Here is a 19,059-nt window from a genome sequence, read left to right on the forward strand (position 1 = left end):
CCCGCGTCTGCCGCCGTCGACCGCGCTAGCCGCCACCACGCCGCCCTCCGCCGGAGCCCGTGGCCGCCGCCGTCGACCGCGCCTGCCGCCACCGCGCAGCCCTCCGCCGGAGCCCGTGGCGAGCTAGCCATGGCAGGGAGGGAGCTAGCCATGGCCGCCGGCGAGCTCTTCACGCGCGAGATGGAGGAAGAAGAAGAGCCAGGGGCATTTCTGTCCGGGATGGCATTTTGGCGAAGACACTCTGGTTGAGGAAGGTATTCCAGCGAAGCCCGTTTTCATAATGGTATTCTAGCGAAGCCATTCTTATGGGATGGTAGATATGCAATTTTCTCGAAGTTGGAACATTACCACCAGAATTGTGACAGACATCAAATGGACAAAACTATGCTCTGACCTGCTTTAACAAAAGAATGGTATGTAGTATATATAACTCAGCTGCCAATAGTTCAACGAAAGAAATTCAGGTGTCATTACATCCAAGAATTTAGAAAGACACTTGCCACACATAAGATAGGGGATGGAATATATGTACATGAAGCAGTGCGGCGTACGAAAAACAGGCCCAATTCAGATAGAGTTGGTTCAAAAAATCTCCTAGATTTGTACTTCAAACAAGGAGACTCCTTATTTTTCAGTACTTAGTAGTTACTAGTAGCAATTACCAAATCCGATACAGCTAAAGAGCTCTCATTTGCTTTCCCTGAAAAACGAAGTATACTCATTTGATTTGATTATTAGTGATGCAAATCCTCGGCAGTAGACAAACATCCTCAGTGATATCCGATCGGCGCAGGGGTCTGCTTCAGCTCCATGCCCTGGTAATGGATGTCCTGCACATCACAAGCCAGACCAGATCACACGTCAGAACCAATTCAACATACATCCCCAAAAGGCGAGATCAAAGAGCAAGATCGCTGATCATGCATGCGTACCGATGCGAAGTGATTGACGTCGCGGTGGTGAGCCTCGTCGGCGCGCACGACGGTGACGACGTCCTTGAGCGTGGCGTTGGCGGGGAGGCGCCAGTAGTCGATGGCGATGGCCGGGGCAGGGACGTTGTCGATCTTGCCGGCCTCGAGGTCCTTGAGGAACTCGGTGTACGAGTGGATGGCCTCCTCCTCGAGGTAGCCGACGACGCGGTGCGCGAACTTGGGGGAGAGGAGGTAACCCAGGAAGTAGGCGTTGAAGAAGACGCCCTGGACGGTGATGACGAGGGCGCGCTCGTACCACTTTGGGTTCGCCACCTCCATGAAGGTCATCAGGTGCATGCGCTCGTTCTCGGCCTCTTCCAGCAGCGTGCGGATCCAGCCGCCGCTCTGCTCGAAGCGCCGGAGGGACCGGAGGTGGAGCAGCATGCCGCCCACCATCCCCGGCACCGCCGCCACCGTCTCCAGCATCATCGCGCGGCAGCCATACCTCCTCTGCACCCAACCCAATTTGCAGTGTTAACCATTGACAGTTACAGCAATTAGCGACCGACTAGAGATCATTTCCACATACTACTAGAAATGGATATCATGTAATATAATTGTTCTTCCAAATTAGTCATAAGACATTAGAATCATATATAGATTAATTTGCACTAGGAAACAATTGGATCACCAGTCATTGTAGTGCAAACAGTAATAAGCCTATGATTGATTTAATGGGCAAGAGATTAACAAATCAAAGTTGAGTCCTTCTCACAATGCGTGTCCTTTTCTTAGCCGTTGTTATCAGATAGTATAGCGGAAAATAAAAGGACAGGGATTTTCTACACCTAAGTGCTATGACACCCATCATTTGCATGCGACTCAAATAGTTATAGAAAAAATTGAAAAAAAAATTAGTAACATCGATTGTGATGATATAAGTCTATACACAAACATGCATGACTAAATTTGATCTATAACTAGAGAAACAAAAATAATAAAATCAGACAGTGAATAGTACCCGAAGAGCGCATATAAAATTTATTATTTTTGTTTCTTCATATGTTGATCGAATTTAGACTTACATGTTTGTATAATGTTTGTAAATTTTTTTATAACGGTTTAAATTGCATGCATACACATAGGTGCCATGTTACCTAGGTGTAGAAAATACTTTCCGAAAATAAAATCAATCACACAGGTGGATCAGGTAGAACCCAGGCGTCCTAAATACAAATGGCATCTTCCCGGAAGCAAGGAAACCAAAATTCTCAAGTGCCCTGGTTGCAATGCTACTTTGCCTCTTATGACACGCCAAGAGTCACGCGGCCTCTCAGTTTTTCCCTTCGAAAAAAACGTTGAACTAAACACACAGCGCTAATCACCCGGAGAATCAAACGGCCGTCGGGCGGTGCATGGTGATCGAGTAAGCACAATTATACCTGGAAGAAGATATCAGTGGGGAAGCGCAGCGACTTGACGGTCCAGTAGGCGATCTTGTCGAGCAGCGTCTTGGGCACGTGGTGCTTCGTCAGATCGATCGAAGTGTCCGCGGTGTAGGTCTCCCATGGCTGCGGAGAAAATCAAACCAAAATTACACACGGCGGCGCGACAAGTTAAGGACCGAGCCTACTATCTCGGAGTATGGATACATCGATCTGGCGATCAATCTACGGGACAAACAGAATCGAAACAGGAAACCGATCAGGAGCAAAGCGAAGCGCAAGTACCCTAAAGCAAGACCACTTCCACTCCGTGCCGTCCTCCCGCACCAGCTTCTTCGACTGCTCGATGCCCCAGTAGCTGTTGACCACCACCTCCTTCTCCGCGTCCGCCTTCTTGGCCTCCGCCTTGGCCGCCGCCTCCGTCGACGCCACGGACGACGTGGACATCAGCCGCAACCCCCACACCCCGGGGACGGCTTCTCCGCCTGCAAGGAACGGCCTCGCCGCCGCCGCCGCCGCCGCCGCCGGAGAGGTCGCCGACGCGGTGAAGAGGCGGACGCCGCCGACGTGACGGAGGATCGCCGATCCGGCCATCCGGGAGCTCATCGCCGCCGTTGATGTACCCCGAAACGCACGGCTTGACAACACCAAAAAGTTTGGGAGGAATTCTTAGAGGCGCCTTTTTGTTGACGAGATGGTTGCGATTTGCAAATGGAGAGGGTTTTTTTGGGAGGGTTTTATATAGGGAGGAAGAGCGAAAGGAGAGGAACCGGTGGTGGGGCCACACCGTCAGTGACGGGGGAGATGGGCTTTCCTCGGGCTTTCCCGACTCTGAGGAAATCTTTTCTTCTTCTCCAAGTTGATCGGTTAGTAGTACTGTAGCAGTACTACTAATTCTTGTGATTTTTTTTTTCAAACTGCCTGTGACTAATAATAAAAGGTTCACATGTGTTTTATCGCCAAATTAAAGTATGTGATGTGTCGTTGGTACACGCATCACATGTTGATTGAGTTTTTTTTTTCTTAGGATGGTACTACTGCCTAATATCAAAAGAGGCTAATATAACAAAGTGCACAAAGTCAATGTAAAAAAATGCGTCACTTGTACAGGTGGAGTACAAGTGTACGTACTACAAGTAGAATATTCCGTTTAGAACCATTTCACACCAAGGATAGTAATGCGCAAGCAATTTGCAAGTGCCCGGTAGTACAAGGAAAACGGAACGTACAACAAAGCCAAAGCCAAACTGGAAACGAATCCTGATTCTGTTGCTTGTCTTGTGGACCAAGAAAGACTCCAACCATCCAGGATGGCAGTCAAATTAGGCAACTTCTATTATTAGATCCTTAATCTAACCACTGACAATTCCAGAACGTGACTAAACAGCTCTATTGCTAATTGCGACTAGTATACGCAGCTAGAAACATCTGGGATGTTGCTTTTGGAAAGTGCCTCCATGGCGGTGTACGTACGTGCTTGCCACATGAACCACAATCTGAATAAGCAAACGTGTCAATGGTGTTATCGCTCATGACAACTCAGTAAGTGTTTATACGCCCGTAATATATAACGCACACAAGGGAAATAACAATCCAGTGCTTGTATGCGCATAATGGACACAAAAGGAAATATCAAGCGTAGCGTGGGCGTGGATTCTAAGGGGACATCCCCTCGTCGGTTTAAGTTCTAAGTTTAACACGGGAGCTCAAATTTATTTTTCAGTGATAGGTGATAACATTTCACAGCGAGGTGCCTATATGGTATCTATATGGTATATACCGGTCCAGTCTTCGTCTGCCAATAATAATGAATACTAAAAGAAAAGGGATTAAATGTAACACACCAACTTTTTATTACTGAAGTGGAGAGGGAATATTGGGATGAATAAAAAATAATCGACATTTAAAATTATATCAACTTATGGCACCTCCTTAATTAAAAAATGTAAAATGGCTTAAAGAAATTATTTTTCTACACTTACTTCCATAAAAAAAATCCTGACTGATTTTTCAAGTTAGGAGTTGATTTTTCTAAGACAGATGGTGAATTGCAGGTGAGCCATTGTGTTTGTGCTTCTTTGGTGATTTTTTTCTGAGGGCATATTGAAATCAAGAGTCCAGAAAAAGAAAAAAGTTTAGTGTGAATGGTATTTGAACTTGTCTAAAAGAGATTCCATTTGCCTTTACACATTTGGACTGGATGTTTGGTCTTGGTTGTGTGCACGGGTCAGCCAACGGCCATGCTTCCTTTGTTAGCAGCAGAGCATCTTGACAAGTGTTACCTGCTGCAATTCTGAACACGTGGATACTTCTACTCCAAAAAAAATCTTACTATATTGTTATTCACAATTTGCATAATCTCAGCATGCATATAGGTACAGGCATAAAACGGAGTGACAATAGCTTATTTACATATATACACAGAACAAAGTTTATCCCAAATAGGATGTAAAATACGCATGTAGTAGCAGTGATGGTGATGAACTGAGCAGGCATCGCCCGTTGATGAATGATGATCAGTGATACCCGATAGGCGCAGGCGTATCCTTCAGCTTCATCCCCTGTTGCTGGATGTCCTGCACAAGTGATGTACCAACACGAGAAACGCGATCGGTTAGCTCAAACCCGTTCACACAAAAATTAAGCAGGCGAGATTGGTTGTTTTCAGGCTGGCATATGCGTACCGATGCGAAATGGTTGAGGTCGCGGTGGTGCGCCTCGTCGGCGCGGATGACGGTGACGACGTCCTTGAGCGTGGCGTCGGCGGGGAGGCGCCAGTAGTCGATGGCGATGGCCGGCGCCGGCGTGTTCTCGATCTTGCCGGCCTCGAGGTCCTTGAGGTACTCGGTGTACGAGCTCACGGCCTCCTCCTCGAGGTAGCCGACGAAGCGGTGCGCGAACTTGGGGGAGACGAGGTAGCCGACGAAGTAGGCGTTGAAGAAGACGCCCTGCGCGGCGAGCACGAGGGCGCGCTCCCACCACCGTGGCTGCATCACCTCCAGGAAGGTCATCAGGTGCATCCGCTCGTTCTCGGCCTCCTCCAGCAGCGCGCGGATCCAGCCGCCGCTCTGCTCGAAGCGGCGGAGGGAGCGCAGGTGGAGCAGCATGCCGCCCACCATCCCGGGCACCCCGGCCACCGTCTCCAGCAGCAGCGCGTGGCTCGCGTGCCGCCGCTGGAAGAAGAGGTCCCTGGGCACCGCCAGCGACCTCACCGTCCAGTACGCCAGCTTGTCCGGGAGGCCCTTCGGCTCGTGGTGCTTCGTCACGTCGATCGACGTGTCCGACGTGTACGTGTCCCATGGCTGTGTCACAATGCAAAAGAAACACACATCATGAACACGATCAAATCGAGAATTCACCGTGCAAAAAAACAAAAAAAGAAGCGCACACATCAATGGTTGATGAGCGCTTACCCTAAAACTGAGCCACTTCCATTCCGTGCCGTCCTCCTTCACGAGCTTCGGCGGCTGGATGCCCCAGTAGCTCACGACGGCCTTCTTGTTCTGCGGGTCGGTCGCCGCCGCCGCCGCCGTTGCCGCCGGCTCCGGCAGCTTCTCGGCTGCGCCTTCTTTGACGTCCGCGCCGGCGCTGCTGGTGCTGGCCATCCGCGCGGGGAAAATCCTCGCGGCGGCGGGCATGACGCCCCTGGCGCTCGCGGCGAGCCCGGAGTACACAGGCTCGGCGGCGAACAGGCGGGGGCCCAGGTGGCGCAGCAGCGTCGCTCCGGCCATTCGGGAGCTCATCTCGGTGACTAAACTAAACTAATCACGACAACAACAAAGGCTTGACTTCCGTGTGATGATTCTCAGAGCGCCAAAAAGGCTTGAGAAAAGTTACCGGAAATGAGAATTCTTTGTGGTTGGCTTGTGTTGCTGTGATAGGTGGTGTGGCGGGTCGATGTGATTAGCGGGTGCGTTTTATAGTGGAGCATCCCGCGCCGGCGCGTTGCTTCCTGGACAGAGCAGGGCGGCTATAGTTCGATTTGCGTTGTAGAAGTAACTGGTCTTCGTCGTCTTCCCGGGGAGTTCGCGAGGGATCGGGAGAGCAGGTCGGCCTCAGGTGATGCACTGATGCCGTGATGAGGATTACGGTTGACCTGACCTTTCAACGGGATGTCGTTTCTTGGTTTGCCGCTGAAGGATTCTGCTGCGCGATGGTGGCACGGGTGAGTGACAACATGGCAACGAAAGAATCCTGCACGTCGGTTTCCTTGAAGTTTGGCGACCGGTGCTAGTCAACCGGCGAAGATGGACTGACATTTCGCCGTGGCTGGAAAGGAGAAAATGTGAACATCTAGTAAACCAGAAGATCACTTGCATGCGCAGCACCGGTCCTGGAAAGTTCGACCCGATATCAAAAGGGAAGGAGGATAGCAGGGAGAAGCTGCAGCCCGCAGGCGTTGAGTCCGTCAGAAATCAAAGAGTTCCTGCGGAGACTAGTTTCCGCTCCAAAATTATTTTTCTATAATTTTTTCATGAACGCGAAAAAGATTATACGTCAATATATTACTCAATGTAATTAGCTAGACCAACTTATACCAAGGAGAGAAAAAAAACAACCAAGGAAGAAAAATATAACTCGTACGACAGGTAACGCTACTCCAATCAGCGGGAGAGGGCAAAGCCACGCTACACTTTCAACAAATCCCTAAAGGAAGCAATGCCTGCTAACGACCACAACCGATCCTCCGAAAGGATGGATTATTTTTCTTCTATAAAGAAAGCCCATTCTGAAAATAGTACGTGTAGTAAGCGTTGTTTTCCTAAGAAAAAATCATGATAAACACAAAATACTATATAATTTTTAGAAACCATCTAAATGTCCATGCTCGCTACAGATAAAATAATGTATTAATGTACTTTCACTTTTTGCTATAGAGAATATTCATCCTACTTTTATTTTTTTTAGGAGCTACCCATTTAGATTCGATCTTTTTAATATTAAAAAGTTCAGGAGTTAACTTGCAAAAATTTCAATGCAGTAGGTGAAGTAGCAAATTCACTATTACCATCACTACTTTATTTCTAATTTCTTTTCTTTTAAAGGGATATAGATTTACTAGGCCGTCAATTCGGCGTATTAAACTATGATAAATTTTAGCTAAAAATTGTATTCTTCCATATTTTTTCGGTCGACGGAGTACTATTGCATAAAAGGTGTTACACCATACTTTTAATTGAAGATAGTCCTAAATTTCGAGCAAGTCTAGAAGAACAAGGTATTATAGGTGCAGTTAGTTCAACTATTACCTGTGCATCGATAAGAGCAAGATTAATAGTATAGCCAACTACTAGCTCCAATTCATCTATAGTCAATCTAATAACTCATTTATACAATAGTTACATACTATACTATTAATACATGGTCCCACCTGTCATATACACACTGCGTCTTAGAGTCCGTACTACAGCTGACTACAAATATGTAGCCCGCTGCTCTTCTCTCCTTATTTATCTCCTTAAAATATGTTTACAGCTGGCTTATAGCCTGCTATTGTACCTGCTCTAACTAATTTCAATGCAGATAATTGTTCCATTTAAACTCAGGATTACATGATGATGATTAACCCAGTAAAGTGTGGAAAGTTTTTAGAATATTAGCTGAAAAAAATATCTAAGTGGAACAATCAATCCCGCTTGTAAACTACCAGTATATGAACTGGATAGAGGTTACAACTTACTAGCCATTGCTTCTCCACAAAAAGGATTCGACGGCTCAAAGGACTTTTAAGTTTTAAGCCCAAAAAGGGACCTCATACTCCGCAACACGCGGCATGGTTAAGGCAGCAGCATTTCTGGCTGCACACATGTAAATAAAGAAAATTTTCTTCCCTCAAGGACCAGAATCGGCTGATATCATATACAGTGCCGCAAGCGTCTATAGTTTACAAGAATCTCTCCATGATTTCATAATCTAACAGAAGTTCTTTCAATCCAATCATTTTGCTGTACTGCAAAGTAATCCAGCCAACAACGGATACATATGCTACAAGAAGGCAGGCACGCTTAAGCCGACAGGCAAACACTCTGATGCTATGCTTGCTTACACTGGACCCAACAACTGCAAGGACTAGTCCTCGGAGACTTCTGAGTAAGATAGTGATGAGTAAGGCACTCAAAATACCAGCCACAACCCCTGCCATTACGTATCCAAGCATTCCAATGGAATTGAAATCCTCCAACATATAGGACTTCGATAACCTTCATAATCCGACATATTGGAGATACAATGAGCATCAGAAGAACAAAAACATTGTAAATAAATAATGCAGATATGCAAGCAAATTATGTGTCTGAAAAGGAAGATATTTAGTTCCAACTTCCAAGTATTCACCATTCTGCAGTCTGCAGATTAAGCAGATCTGGGTTATCATCATCTGATGGAGCTAATGTTGATAAAACAACATGCAATGTTGATGCAGTCCATATATGGGAATGAAGCGAATATACGTACAATACAAATATCCTCTTGAGCATCTCAATTGTTGAAGGTTCTTCGCTGGTGCAATTGAACAGCCTATCTGAATAAATATCAGCCTTGCTACTTCCCAATGTGTATCTGCAACTATACGATTCATTTACCTACATGAAAAAATGGTGATGAAAAGGAAATGTCGAAAAGGAACTAGTGCCTCCAACTAAACATGAAATGAGTAAAAGGCATGAATATTCCTAAAGATCCCCAAAACCACGAGGAAATTTTAACTACAAAAGCATCGGTAAATATTACATCTAGCAGAGAACAAGATGCTAAGTAGTACACTACCTTGAACTTCAATGTTGTTGACCATGCAACACCAAAGTCAGGCCGGCAATTCAGCGGAAGAGCCTCCTTTGGGGCCTCTGCCACCGCATAAGATGTCTGACCAGAAAAATATTCTGTGTATTCAACCTACAGCAACATAAAAGCAGAACAAATTGAATAAATAAAAATATCTATTAAAATATGTAATAAATAATTGAAAAGGTGATAAAAAAATATTGATACTAAGCTAAACGATGGACAGACAGTAATAAGCAGGCTGTGCAACGCTGCAAGTCGATGCAAATCTAAGGAAGTTGTCTTTGCAAATTAATTTATGCATAAACTACTAAGAACTAGAAAAAAGCTATAACTGTTTGTCAATAACTGGGAGTTGAGCTATTACCTATAATTTGTAAGCATCAGTTAAAAACATATAAAGTTAAATCTAGAGGCATTGAACATGATATCAGCCTCATTAGTCATACTAGTAACAGTTAACGTTAGACTCTAAAGCATTGTTGTGCAAGCAGAGTGGCAGAAAAGCAGCAGGCAAATGAAACATTTCATCAATCAAGTGCTTATAGATATGCCAATGACAAAGTAAATTATATTTTTTTAAAAAAAATAACACCACAATTTCTCACCTCAAAGACTGAAGCCCAATAGTAGTCATCATGGCATCGAAATTTTCTATTACTCGAGGGGTAAAATACATGCTTAGCTCTATAGTTCAACAGTCCGAGCTCACAAACTTTTGATGACCTAAGATCAACACCTGAAATGTGCCGACAATCACATCAAAGCTAGATCAGTCCACACATATTCAACTCAAGTTGGTCTAGACAGAAAAAAAGATAATCCATAAACATTAGTATTCAAGAACACTAACTCCAGTATACTAGAAACCAATAGCCAATGAACACTCTACAATAGTACAACTAAGTTTCTAGAATAGTAAGTCAGCAACATGTCACAATAACTATTACATTTGTAAGAAGCATGCTAAAATGTACATCACAGAACGGAATGGAGCTTAGATTCGCATTAAACTCTTCTCTCATACAGCCTAGATAGCTTATCCTCGTCATAATTCAAGAACTGTGCTGTCCGTGCACAAATCAGTTAGCTCTAGAACTGTAACGATAGAACTAAATCAGGAAAGGACTGAAGAGACAGGAACGGCCACTGACCGGTGGAAAGGATCCGGCAGGTGGAAGGCATGGAGACGGACGCGGTGGAGGAGAGACCACCAAGGACGAGACCCGCGAGCCCGACGACGAAGGAGAAGAGGAATGACGCCGCGAAGGGGGCGGCCACCCCGAGGGCGCCGCGGACCGCGGCCCCCGGCCGCCGCCGTCTCGGCTCCGCCCCTTCGGCCGCGGCGACCTGTGGCGCGGGCTCTTCCTGCGAGGGATCCATCACGTGGACGGCCGATCCATCGGTCGAGGGGCCGGCAAGCGGCGGGGTCGCCGGACTCCGGCGATGGGGAAGGTAGTGCACGTGGAGTCGGGTCGGACTCGGAGGGTGGGTGGGTGGAATTGGGCGCAAGCGGTTGTGGTTTTTCTTGGGCTAAGACAATTTGGGCCGCTCGTGTGGCCGTGTAGAGACCTTCAGCGCAGTAAACTAGTACAAATTTTACCGACGTGGCGTTTATTAGTGTGGCCCATGTACGGCCCACAGGAATTTATTTTTGTGTGGAGGATTGTACAGCTTGTTTGGCAACTTGGACTAAGGAGATCGGGAGGTTATAGGAGAGAATTGTTAGTGAGATTTAATATGAAAATTTGATTTTTAATCCCGCTATTTTGTTGGTAGATGTAGTGGAAAATGATAAGGAGTCCAAATGAAGATCAGATTTAAATGAAAACGAATGACTGACATTATGACATTTGTTTAGACAACGTAAAAGAGAATTCCTCTCAGATTTCATAGCTGAGTATAAAGGAACGGAGGGAGAAATCCGGTAAAGGATTTGACAAGCTTACGAATAAATTGAACCAACGAATATGAAGATTTGCGTTACAAGAAAAATTTAAGCAGCAACCAGGTGAGAACACATCACCACGTTATATATGTTGTCTACACAAAGAGGGACACAGCATCAAAGATACATTTCACTCCTATCCCTACCAACTTTCACTATTTTGTTTTACCTTGCACTGTAACAAGGATAACCGATCAGCAACTAACAGCGGTATCACCTCTCCCTAATCTATCTCCCTTTTTCTCTTGATCTGCTCGACTCATGCATAGATGCATGCCTTGTTACAGATACTGTGCTTGTATTCTGTCTCTGTTGTGCTCCCACCAAACCTTCGCCCTGTCCTCACCAAACCTCTCGCGGCTGCAGAAGCAGAGAATCAATTGAGTACGATTAAGCATGGATCAATCAGAAAGTAGTCCCTAGGCGAGTATATACATGAAATTCTGGTTAGATTTGAAAGATTTGTGTTGGTGACATGGTAAACCTAAGATGTTTTGGCTATCCGTGCGTGATTAGTGTATACCTGAACCGGATGCGGCGGAGCTCGCGGGTGCCGTCGCCGAGCTCGCGGATAGTGAGGCAGACGCCCGGCTCGTCCTGCTCGATCCACTCGGTCGCCTCCATGTCGCTCGCGTTGCTGATGGACACGGAGGCCTCGTCGCGGGACGAGGTGGTCCCCCGCGACGGGTCGTACAACGATGGGACGCCGCCGCCCGCCGCGGACGGGCCGGCCGCAGCGGAGTTGAGCATGTTGAAGTGGTGCGCCCACACGTGGTCGGACGGGTCGGGCACTGCCACCGATGGGTAGCACGCCGCTCTTGTGGAAGCCGCCGCCGCGGCGTAATTAGACGCCGAAGCCGCCATCGCCTTGCACGACATGCTCCTTGCGATCGGCTCTTTGGCCAGCGACGACGACGTCGCCGGCGTCACGACCGGACTCTCCCGGGTCGATCCGCCCCTGGAGCAGAACGATGATTCTCTCTGCATTCATGCACGGTCCAGATTTTTCAGTGAGTTGCATTATTGATCATGCAGATGAAAACAACGTGATGATTTCGAAGTAGCATAGAATGCCCGTGAAATCTTTGAAGGGCGTAGTACCGACCAGAATAGAGTCGTCGACGGAGGACGTGGGAGTGGACACGCCTTGCTGCCGGCCGCTGAACGTCTGCACGTTGTACAGCTCGACGATGCGGTCGTAGTTCTCGCCCCACCAACGCTGCGCCTCCCACTTGTTAAAAATCTCTCGGCTACACACACCAATACGCACGTGCGTGAGAGTTAACTCTGGACAAATCGCTCGCACACAATACGTGCAGAGAATACAATCAACCGTGGAAATGGAGCAGATATGATCAGTGTCAGAACCTGAACCGGATGCGCTTGAGGTCGTTGCCACCGCCGGGGAGCGTGACGAAGGTGATCTGGACGCCGGGCTCCACCTGCGCCGTCCACTCCCTCGGCACGGCATCCTCCACGACGGTGACGTCGTCGGCGCCGGCCTCCTCCTCGATGCTCTGTATCCACGTCGTGCCGCCGGGGCTCCTGCCGGCATCCTGCTGCCACCCTCGGTTGCTCTTGCTCCTGGTCATGTCCCATGTCGCCATCGACGTCGACGCGGCCCGGACGGGCGGCGGCGGCGCCGCTCTCGTGTACATGTAGGCCTCACCTCCAGGCCTGGTCGTCGTCATGAACGCGGAGTCATCGATGAAGCCCGGGTACGGACGGCGGTAGCTCCTGCTCCTGAACGAAGGGCTACCGGCCGTCGCCGCCTTGTAGTGCTGATGCTTGTTGGAGCCGGAGAACTTGAGCACCATGTCCTTGAGCTGGAGACAACACATTGCATCGTAGGAGCCTAGTTAGCTACCACTCAGTCACGCGAGAGTCACTTCGCGAGTGTTATGTGCATCAGCTCTCACTGGAATTACTGGCATAAGTAGCTATCACATCGTATAATATCTGTGATACATTTACATGTGTCAATACTTAGCTTGCTTGGATCAAAAGTAAATAGTTTTTTAATCATGAACATCCATAAACATGTGTATCCATATGTGTGACCTTTAAATTAGGGAAGAGTACCGAGAATGATGCCTGCTGACCGATGACCTCATATGACAAACAGGTTTAAATCAAAAGTGGCCACTGGCTGCTAGCTAGGTCACAAAAAAAAAAAAACTAGTAGTAACACACAAATATACTTGGTACAAATTAAGGACCACACTAACTGGCTAGTGACACTGCACACGACACAGGAGGGAAATCTTTACCCTTTTGTCTGAATCAAGGAACCGTGGCATGCATGCCTCATGGCTGCATATCTATCGCAGCCTAAGCTCAAAGCAACATAGTAACCGGTGCGGGCGATAATGACAGCTCGTCGCGCGCAAAGGCGCGCGCGGCCCGGCCGCTCGCTGGCTCGCTCGATCGCAGCACATGCAGCATGACCCCTCCACCGCATGGATGGCATGCATGCACGCATGATGCGTTGCGTGCGCCGTGCGCGCTCGCTTAAAAAGACACGAGACGCGAGCCCGCAGATGCAAGACGCGAGCCATACGCGAGACGAGCCGCGCGCGCGTTTGCGTGGCCCGCGGCCGGCGGCCGGCAGGTGCAGGGGCCCAGGCTGGGCCTAATTAATCCGTGAGTGTATAGCTCGCGTCGCGTGCCAATGCACCGTGGCCCGATTCGTATCCGGCTTTATTCCATCTCCATTGCAGCAAGCAAGGCAGATCCTAGTTTTAGACTTTGTGTTTTGTTCGTGGCTAACTTTGGCATATTCCTAACCTTAGGTAAGGCATATGGTCAACAGAATACTGACGACACCAATGACCAAGGTAGATAAGGAATCAAATATTTTGATGTTGGACTATGCGGTTGGAAATATAATCTGACACAACGAACGAACCAAAGACCACCTAAGAAACTAGGGCGGAGATAAATCTAGGACAATTACGGCCTGAACCTTTGGTTTTTGTCTCCTTATTAATCCTTTGTAAATCCATTCAAATATCATGAGAATTTTGAAGATCGAACAGTTATATTGGTTAAAATTCTTGGCTCCTTCTCTGTAAGAAACAACGGCATGCTTAAGGGCTTGTTTCATATTGATGCCATTTCAAATCGTATCTTTTTTCTATAAAGCTGTCAAATATATATATCCATTTAGTTTCTTACTAAACTCTGATAAATAAATAAGAAATCTTGCCAAAGGCAATATTGTCAACTTGCTAAAATTTTAGCGATGCTAAAATTTAGTACCACCTCCGTTTTTTAATAGATGACGCCATTAACTTTTTCTTACATGTTTGACCATTCGTCTTATTCAAAAAAATTACGTAATTATAATTTATTTTGTTATGAGTTGTTTTATCACTCATATTACTTTAAATTTGATTTATATCTTATATATTTGCATAAAATTTTTGAATAAGACGAATAGTCAAACATGTGAGAAAAAATCAACGGCGTCATCTATTAAAAAACAGAGGTAGTAAGATTTATTTGATTACAATCTGAATAGGCCTTGAGACGTGCCAACCCAAGACATGTATTCAACCAAACACCCCCTTAGAAACACCACCAAAGCATGCCTTTCTACAAGGGAAAAAGGGTGGACACCAGCCAACCATCAGGCAGGCAGCCACAGGGGCACTTTGTATCTACCTTATGGGCATCTCTTTAGGGCAAAGGGAATGAACGAATGAGAAAAGAAGGGGAATGTGTGTGCATAGCATGGGAACAAAATCAAGCCACGATGTGGTTGGCAAAGTGGCAAACTGTCCAAAGTTTAGGAGTGGTGGCGCCCGGCCGGCCGGCTGGGATGGGGATCCAAGCAGCAAAGACATTAAAGTGGCCTTAATTCTTTCTCCCACCACATCTACTCATCCTCCCTTGACCAGCTTTGTCGAGGAATGTCGCCAGAATTTATCGACGTTGAGTGCTAAAGGGAGGCGATTGAACCACTGTCATTCACATCGTACTTTTGGGCATGGCTCAACATCAACATTTCCTAGCTACTGTAGTCAGCAGTTGTATCACTGTTGTAAAGTTGGACGACGTAGGTATAGGTTTTTCAGAGAAAACACATAGTCTTAGCTAGGGACATCATGCTGATCTCTGCTCGTTGATTTGTACTACCTCTGACAACATACCAAACTAGTTTAATTGCCTATGATCAGTACTAAAAATGGCTTTTCTTAAAACGTAAAATGTCATAAAGTTGCATACTTGTATATGCAGAAATGAACAATATCAATCCATTGTAACTTGTGAGAAGGTACGGCTAGAAATTAAAAGCATTTTGGAGTATGTTTGCATAGGACGATCGAGAGTTAGATGACCTGAGTATAGGTACTCAATTGATTGCGTCTGTGTCTGCATTGCGTGGGGCGGCGGAACTAGTAATCCTATGATTCCGTAAAGGGGCTAAGGGCCAAAATAAATGGCAGTCATGGCTACAGAAACTTGCTCGTTTAATAGTACCTAGTACGTACACGGCCACCGTACCAGGAAATGGCGACGGACGCTTTGCTAGTAGTTTGTCTCTATCACACGCACATTACTTCGTCAGTTTTCAACCACCGTGACTTTGGACTCTTTGCCAACGTACACCGGCTGATCGATCTGCGGGTGACCTAACCAATCGGACGAACGAATTCAATTCAGTTGCAAGGTTGCAACACAGCGCATACGGTCCCAGATCGGCCATGCTTGGGCAATTCCTGGGCATTGCTGGTAAGTAGAGTACTGTACTCTCTCTCTCTCTCTCTCTCTCTTTTTTGTGACATGGGTAAGCAGAGACAGAGCACTAGTGGTATACTACTGTACAGTCTCAGTGGTCGTCCATCTTGGCTGCCACCCCTGGTCTCCCCCTCGTCTATTAACTGCTGCTACTACTATCTCTTCCTCATACAGACAGAGCTAGTAGCATGTAGTAGTACACTCTATATACTGCAGTACTGATGGCAAAGTAGCAGGTGTAAATTCGATCCAGGAGTAGCATGTACGAGAAGAAGTTTAGATCAAGACGAAGAAGAAGAAGGGACAGACGGGTACCTGTGAGGTGAGGGACTTGACGGCATCTCTGCCGTGAGGCGTGGCCGCGCCACGGGACCCGTCCTCCCCGCCTTCCTTGGAGGAGCACGCGATGCATGCCAGCATCTTCTCTGACCCCCTCTCCCTATCTGCCTCCCTCTCCTCGATCGACGACGACGAGACGGATCAATCAGTAGTCAATCGCTCCCCCCACAATCTCACCTTGTGTATCGAACTGCAAAAGTGTGTGCATTAGCGTTACATATATAGTACTACCACAGTACGGCTATCTATCAGAATTGAAGCCGCTGTAACGAAAGATCAAGTTTGATCAGACATGCCGTCATGTAGACACTACAGCCCACGGCTACAGTTGCATGCATGCATGTGATAGAATGTCTATCCATGAGATGGTCAAACTTTGTCGTTGTTCGCATGGCAATAGTACACTTAGTACATGTATAGTACACATTTCCATGATAATTAAACGAGTGCGAGATTTCGTGTATCCACGCACACGTATGTACGACCAAAATAAATACACGCCGAAAGTACGTACTCCTATCAAGTATCAACAGTGACACTATCAGTCTAGTATCCTCTAGCCATAGCCACAATCTACAATGTACTGTAATAACGTAAAGCGGTTTCCAAGCCGGTGTGTGACGCCATTCTAGTACCACACACCATTTGGACCAGACGTGCCATGCCATCCTTGCATCTCACATGTAAGCACGCGAACACGACATCCGGTACACTATGCGAGCACAGAGCTATCCGGCCGGTCCGTGACCACGCACACGTGCGCATGCGTGTGCGTCGGAGGAGCTGTCCTTCCGGCTCGTTGAGCAACAGAGAGCAATGCAAGCATGCGTATGTACGAGAGATAGCTATAGCTAGGGACTCTGGTCTCTGGAGCTTCAATTCGCCACCGGCGTCAAAACGGGGCAAGCTGGCTGGCTAGCTGGTGCAGTGGAGCACTGGAGCCTGCAGCGACAAAAAAGTATAGCACCAGCATAACAAAGCAAGCAAGACCCATGCCAATGGCAGCATCACAGTCGTTCACAGCTACTCCTGCATGCATGGCATGCATTCGCAGGCTGCTCTAACACAGTGGAAGAAACGCTACGCGGGGCAAAGCAGATCGATCGACGGGCACAGGCACAGAGATTCTTTAATCGCCATGCCACATGACACACACACATATACTACTAGTAAATCAAAACTGAAAAGCAGGTTGTAGTAGTAAAATACGGTCAGCTACATTGCGGCAGGGAAGCTTCTGATGTTTACGCGCACATGGAAATTTATTAACCACCAGTGTGCTATGGCTAGCTAGCTCCGCCCGTTTGTGTATGTGTTGTGCACAGTGTTCATGCAGATGAGGCGCAGCTACCCACGCGAGGTAGGCAGGGGCGTATGGGGAAGACTCCAAACGACACCAACAGCAGTAGCTCGGTGGACGAGGCAGGGAGCCGCTCAGATGTGTATCAGCTACAGTCACTGCAGCTGGGGCCCCACGCCCTCCCCCAGATCAACGTACTGCCTGGACTTTATTTTTTTTTTCCTCCTGCTCCATCCCTACCGAGAAAAATATGGGCCCCGGCTAAAGCGACCGGCTATCGAGTGACTGCATTGTGGAGCCCGGTAGGGTTTTTGCTGATTATCTTTTGCGCTTTTTTAATAGAAACACGACGTGATAACCTTAAACACGGTATTGTGTGTGTTTTCTTTTGGCCGGTGGTAGTAATTTCTTTTGTACAGTAGTAGTATCAGCTAGTAATTAATTAATGTTGCTGTAGAGGGAGAGAGAAATGAGAGGCACAGTGAGAGTGATGAGATGATGCTTACAGGTAACTGACGGCCCCCAGATAGCTACGTTAGCCACAGCTCTCTCTCTCCTCCGAGTTTGCTCGCCGTGTAAACAGTGTGCGTACCCAAACCACCTACGCGCGCGCTGACCGGGTTGCTCCGCCTCCTCTTCCTCTCTCTCCGGCGCCTGAAATGATGCAGACAAAAATGTGCCAAAATAAATATGTATACGCCTAGAAGCGAGAGCGGGATGCAAGGAGAAACGGCCTTTTATTTTTGACACCAAGATAAACGGACTTTGACTTTCTGGTGAACAGAACAGGGTAAGAAACGGCATGCAAGACGAGAAAACAAAACATAGAAAAAGTGTAACTCAACACACACACACACAAAAAAAAAGCAAAGCAAAGATAAGACGAAGCATCAAGCAAGCTGGTTGCGTGCGTCGCCGTCACCACCATTACCTTCTCCTCCACGTCGCCGGTGAGCGAACGAGCGCAATTTGCAGCCCGCCGGTCGGCTTCACCTTCGCCGCCCTTTCGGTTTCGAGCTCTGCCTCTGAATCGACTCAGAAGCCTTTGGAGATAGCACAGAGAGAAAGGCCTCCCTTGTCTGGTCGAGGAGTGGATGCGGCTGCGTCAATGGCGCCAAACACAGCGGCGGCAAAGATATCAGAAGCTACGCAGCGACGCTGTCGCCGCACAGAAACAATCTGGGACTGAGTGGGAGATTCCTCTCGCAGTCGCAGGAGAGAAGAGCCACGAAGCGAGAGAGAGAGATCGAGGTGGGGAGGGAGAGAACACTGCGGGCGTCGCGCTGGGCCGTCGGATCCTTCCCCCATATACGACGAGAGGGCGCCGAGTGCACAGGCAGTGCAAGCCGTCTCGTTTCCGGCCCATATATAGTCCCTCCCCCACGGGACACGCGGCGGTCCCCGCGAGATCGCGGCCGTCCGATCCTGCGCGGCGTGTGGTCATCTCCCTGGTCCTGGGCTGGGCCCCACCTACGGTGATTCGCTGCGGGGCCCGCGAAGGCCCGGGCCCCGGCACGGACCGTGGCGATGACGAACGTGCTGCCGTGGCGCGATCAGGACCGTGCGATGTGATGCATATGCTGACGGGGCTTT

General features: G+C 47.8%; 4 protein-coding genes across 6 annotated transcripts; all 4 read right to left on the reverse strand.

The window, feature by feature from the left end:
- Nucleotides 1-357: 357 nt before the first annotated feature.
- LOC4336874 (ubiquinol oxidase 1a, mitochondrial-like) lies at nucleotides 358-3,069 on the reverse strand. Its single transcript, NM_001402418.1, has 4 exons — nucleotides 2,642-3,069; nucleotides 2,354-2,482; nucleotides 933-1,421; nucleotides 358-830 (listed from the first exon to the last, which is right to left on the reverse strand). The coding sequence occupies exons 1-4, from the start codon at nucleotides 2,960-2,962 to the stop codon at nucleotides 771-773; spliced, it is 999 nt and encodes a 332-aa protein (NP_001389347.1). The 5' UTR covers nucleotides 2,963-3,069; the 3' UTR covers nucleotides 358-770.
- A 1,596-nt stretch (nucleotides 3,070-4,665) lies between these two features.
- LOC4336875 (ubiquinol oxidase 1b, mitochondrial-like) lies at nucleotides 4,666-6,247 on the reverse strand. The gene is made up of 3 exons (XM_015778145.3): nucleotides 5,770-6,247; nucleotides 5,041-5,658; nucleotides 4,666-4,932 (listed from the first exon to the last, which is right to left on the reverse strand). The coding sequence occupies exons 1-3, from the start codon at nucleotides 6,097-6,099 to the stop codon at nucleotides 4,873-4,875; spliced, it is 1,008 nt and encodes a 335-aa protein (XP_015633631.1). The 5' UTR covers nucleotides 6,100-6,247; the 3' UTR covers nucleotides 4,666-4,872.
- Nucleotides 6,248-7,970: 1,723 nt separating this feature from the next.
- Nucleotides 7,971-10,634, reverse strand: LOC4336876 (uncharacterized). Of its 2 annotated transcripts, none has more exons than XM_015778144.3 (5): nucleotides 10,291-10,634; nucleotides 9,745-9,875; nucleotides 9,122-9,247; nucleotides 8,810-8,937; nucleotides 7,971-8,556 (listed from the first exon to the last, which is right to left on the reverse strand). In XM_015778144.3, the coding sequence occupies exons 1-5, from the start codon at nucleotides 10,517-10,519 to the stop codon at nucleotides 8,241-8,243; spliced, it is 930 nt and encodes a 309-aa protein (XP_015633630.1). In that variant the 5' UTR covers nucleotides 10,520-10,634; the 3' UTR covers nucleotides 7,971-8,240. The 2 variants fall into 2 exon arrangements, with proteins under 2 accessions (XP_015633630.1, XP_066166218.1); XM_066310121.1 differs by having other exon boundaries at nucleotides 8,690-8,937.
- A 430-nt stretch (nucleotides 10,635-11,064) lies between these two features.
- On the reverse strand, nucleotides 11,065-18,804 carry LOC4336877 (putative protein Brevis radix-like 3). Of its 2 annotated transcripts, none has more exons than XM_015779062.3 (7): nucleotides 18,398-18,804; nucleotides 17,973-18,120; nucleotides 16,143-16,356; nucleotides 12,453-12,910; nucleotides 12,190-12,334; nucleotides 11,608-12,065; nucleotides 11,065-11,444 (listed from the first exon to the last, which is right to left on the reverse strand). In XM_015779062.3, the coding sequence occupies exons 3-7, from the start codon at nucleotides 16,245-16,247 to the stop codon at nucleotides 11,366-11,368; spliced, it is 1,245 nt and encodes a 414-aa protein (XP_015634548.1). In that variant the 5' UTR covers nucleotides 16,248-16,356; nucleotides 17,973-18,120; nucleotides 18,398-18,804; the 3' UTR covers nucleotides 11,065-11,365. The 2 variants fall into 2 exon arrangements, with proteins under 2 accessions (XP_015634548.1, XP_066166223.1); XM_066310126.1 differs by having other exon boundaries at nucleotides 12,453-13,043.
- Nucleotides 18,805-19,059: the final 255 nt, after the last annotated feature.

Source organism: Oryza sativa, chromosome 4, assembly GCF_034140825.1.
Source record: "Oryza sativa Japonica Group chromosome 4, ASM3414082v1".
Classification (NCBI taxonomy): domain Eukaryota; kingdom Viridiplantae; phylum Streptophyta; class Magnoliopsida; order Poales; family Poaceae; genus Oryza; species Oryza sativa.

Coding starts and splice junctions, on each gene's coding strand:
- LOC4336876 (XM_066310121.1), bottom strand. CDS start 10,519: ATGGATCCCTCGCAGGAAGAGCCCGCGCCACAGGTCGCCGCGGCCGAA. Junction 9,876..10,290: donor CTGCCGGATCCTTTCCACCG/GTCAGTGGCCGT, acceptor GGCACATTTCAG/GTGTTGATCTTAGGTCATCA. Junction 8,938..9,121: donor CAACAACATTGAAGTTCAAG/GTAGTGTACTAC, acceptor TTTTTCATGTAG/GTAAATGAATCGTATAGTTG.
- LOC4336875 (XM_015778145.3), bottom strand. CDS start 6,099: ATGAGCTCCCGAATGGCCGGAGCGACGCTGCTGCGCCACCTGGGCCCC. Junction 5,659..5,769: donor GGAAGTGGCTCAGTTTTAGG/GTAAGCGCTCAT, acceptor ATTGTGACACAG/CCATGGGACACGTACACGTC. Junction 4,933..5,040: donor ACCTCAACCATTTCGCATCG/GTACGCATATGC, acceptor TCACTTGTGCAG/GACATCCAGCAACAGGGGAT.
- LOC4336877 (XM_015779062.3), bottom strand. CDS start 16,247: ATGCTGGCATGCATCGCGTGCTCCTCCAAGGAAGGCGGGGAGGACGGG. Junction 12,066..12,189: donor CCGTCGACGACTCTATTCTG/GTCGGTACTACG, acceptor GCATGAATGCAG/AGAGAATCATCGTTCTGCTC. Junction 11,445..11,607: donor CTCCGCCGCATCCGGTTCAG/GTATACACTAAT, acceptor CTGCTTCTGCAG/CCGCGAGAGGTTTGGTGAGG.
- LOC4336874 (NM_001402418.1), bottom strand. CDS start 2,962: ATGAGCTCCCGGATGGCCGGATCGGCGATCCTCCGTCACGTCGGCGGC. Junction 2,483..2,641: donor GGAAGTGGTCTTGCTTTAGG/GTACTTGCGCTT, acceptor TTTTCTCCGCAG/CCATGGGAGACCTACACCGC. Junction 831..932: donor ACGTCAATCACTTCGCATCG/GTACGCATGCAT, acceptor TGTGATGTGCAG/GACATCCATTACCAGGGCAT.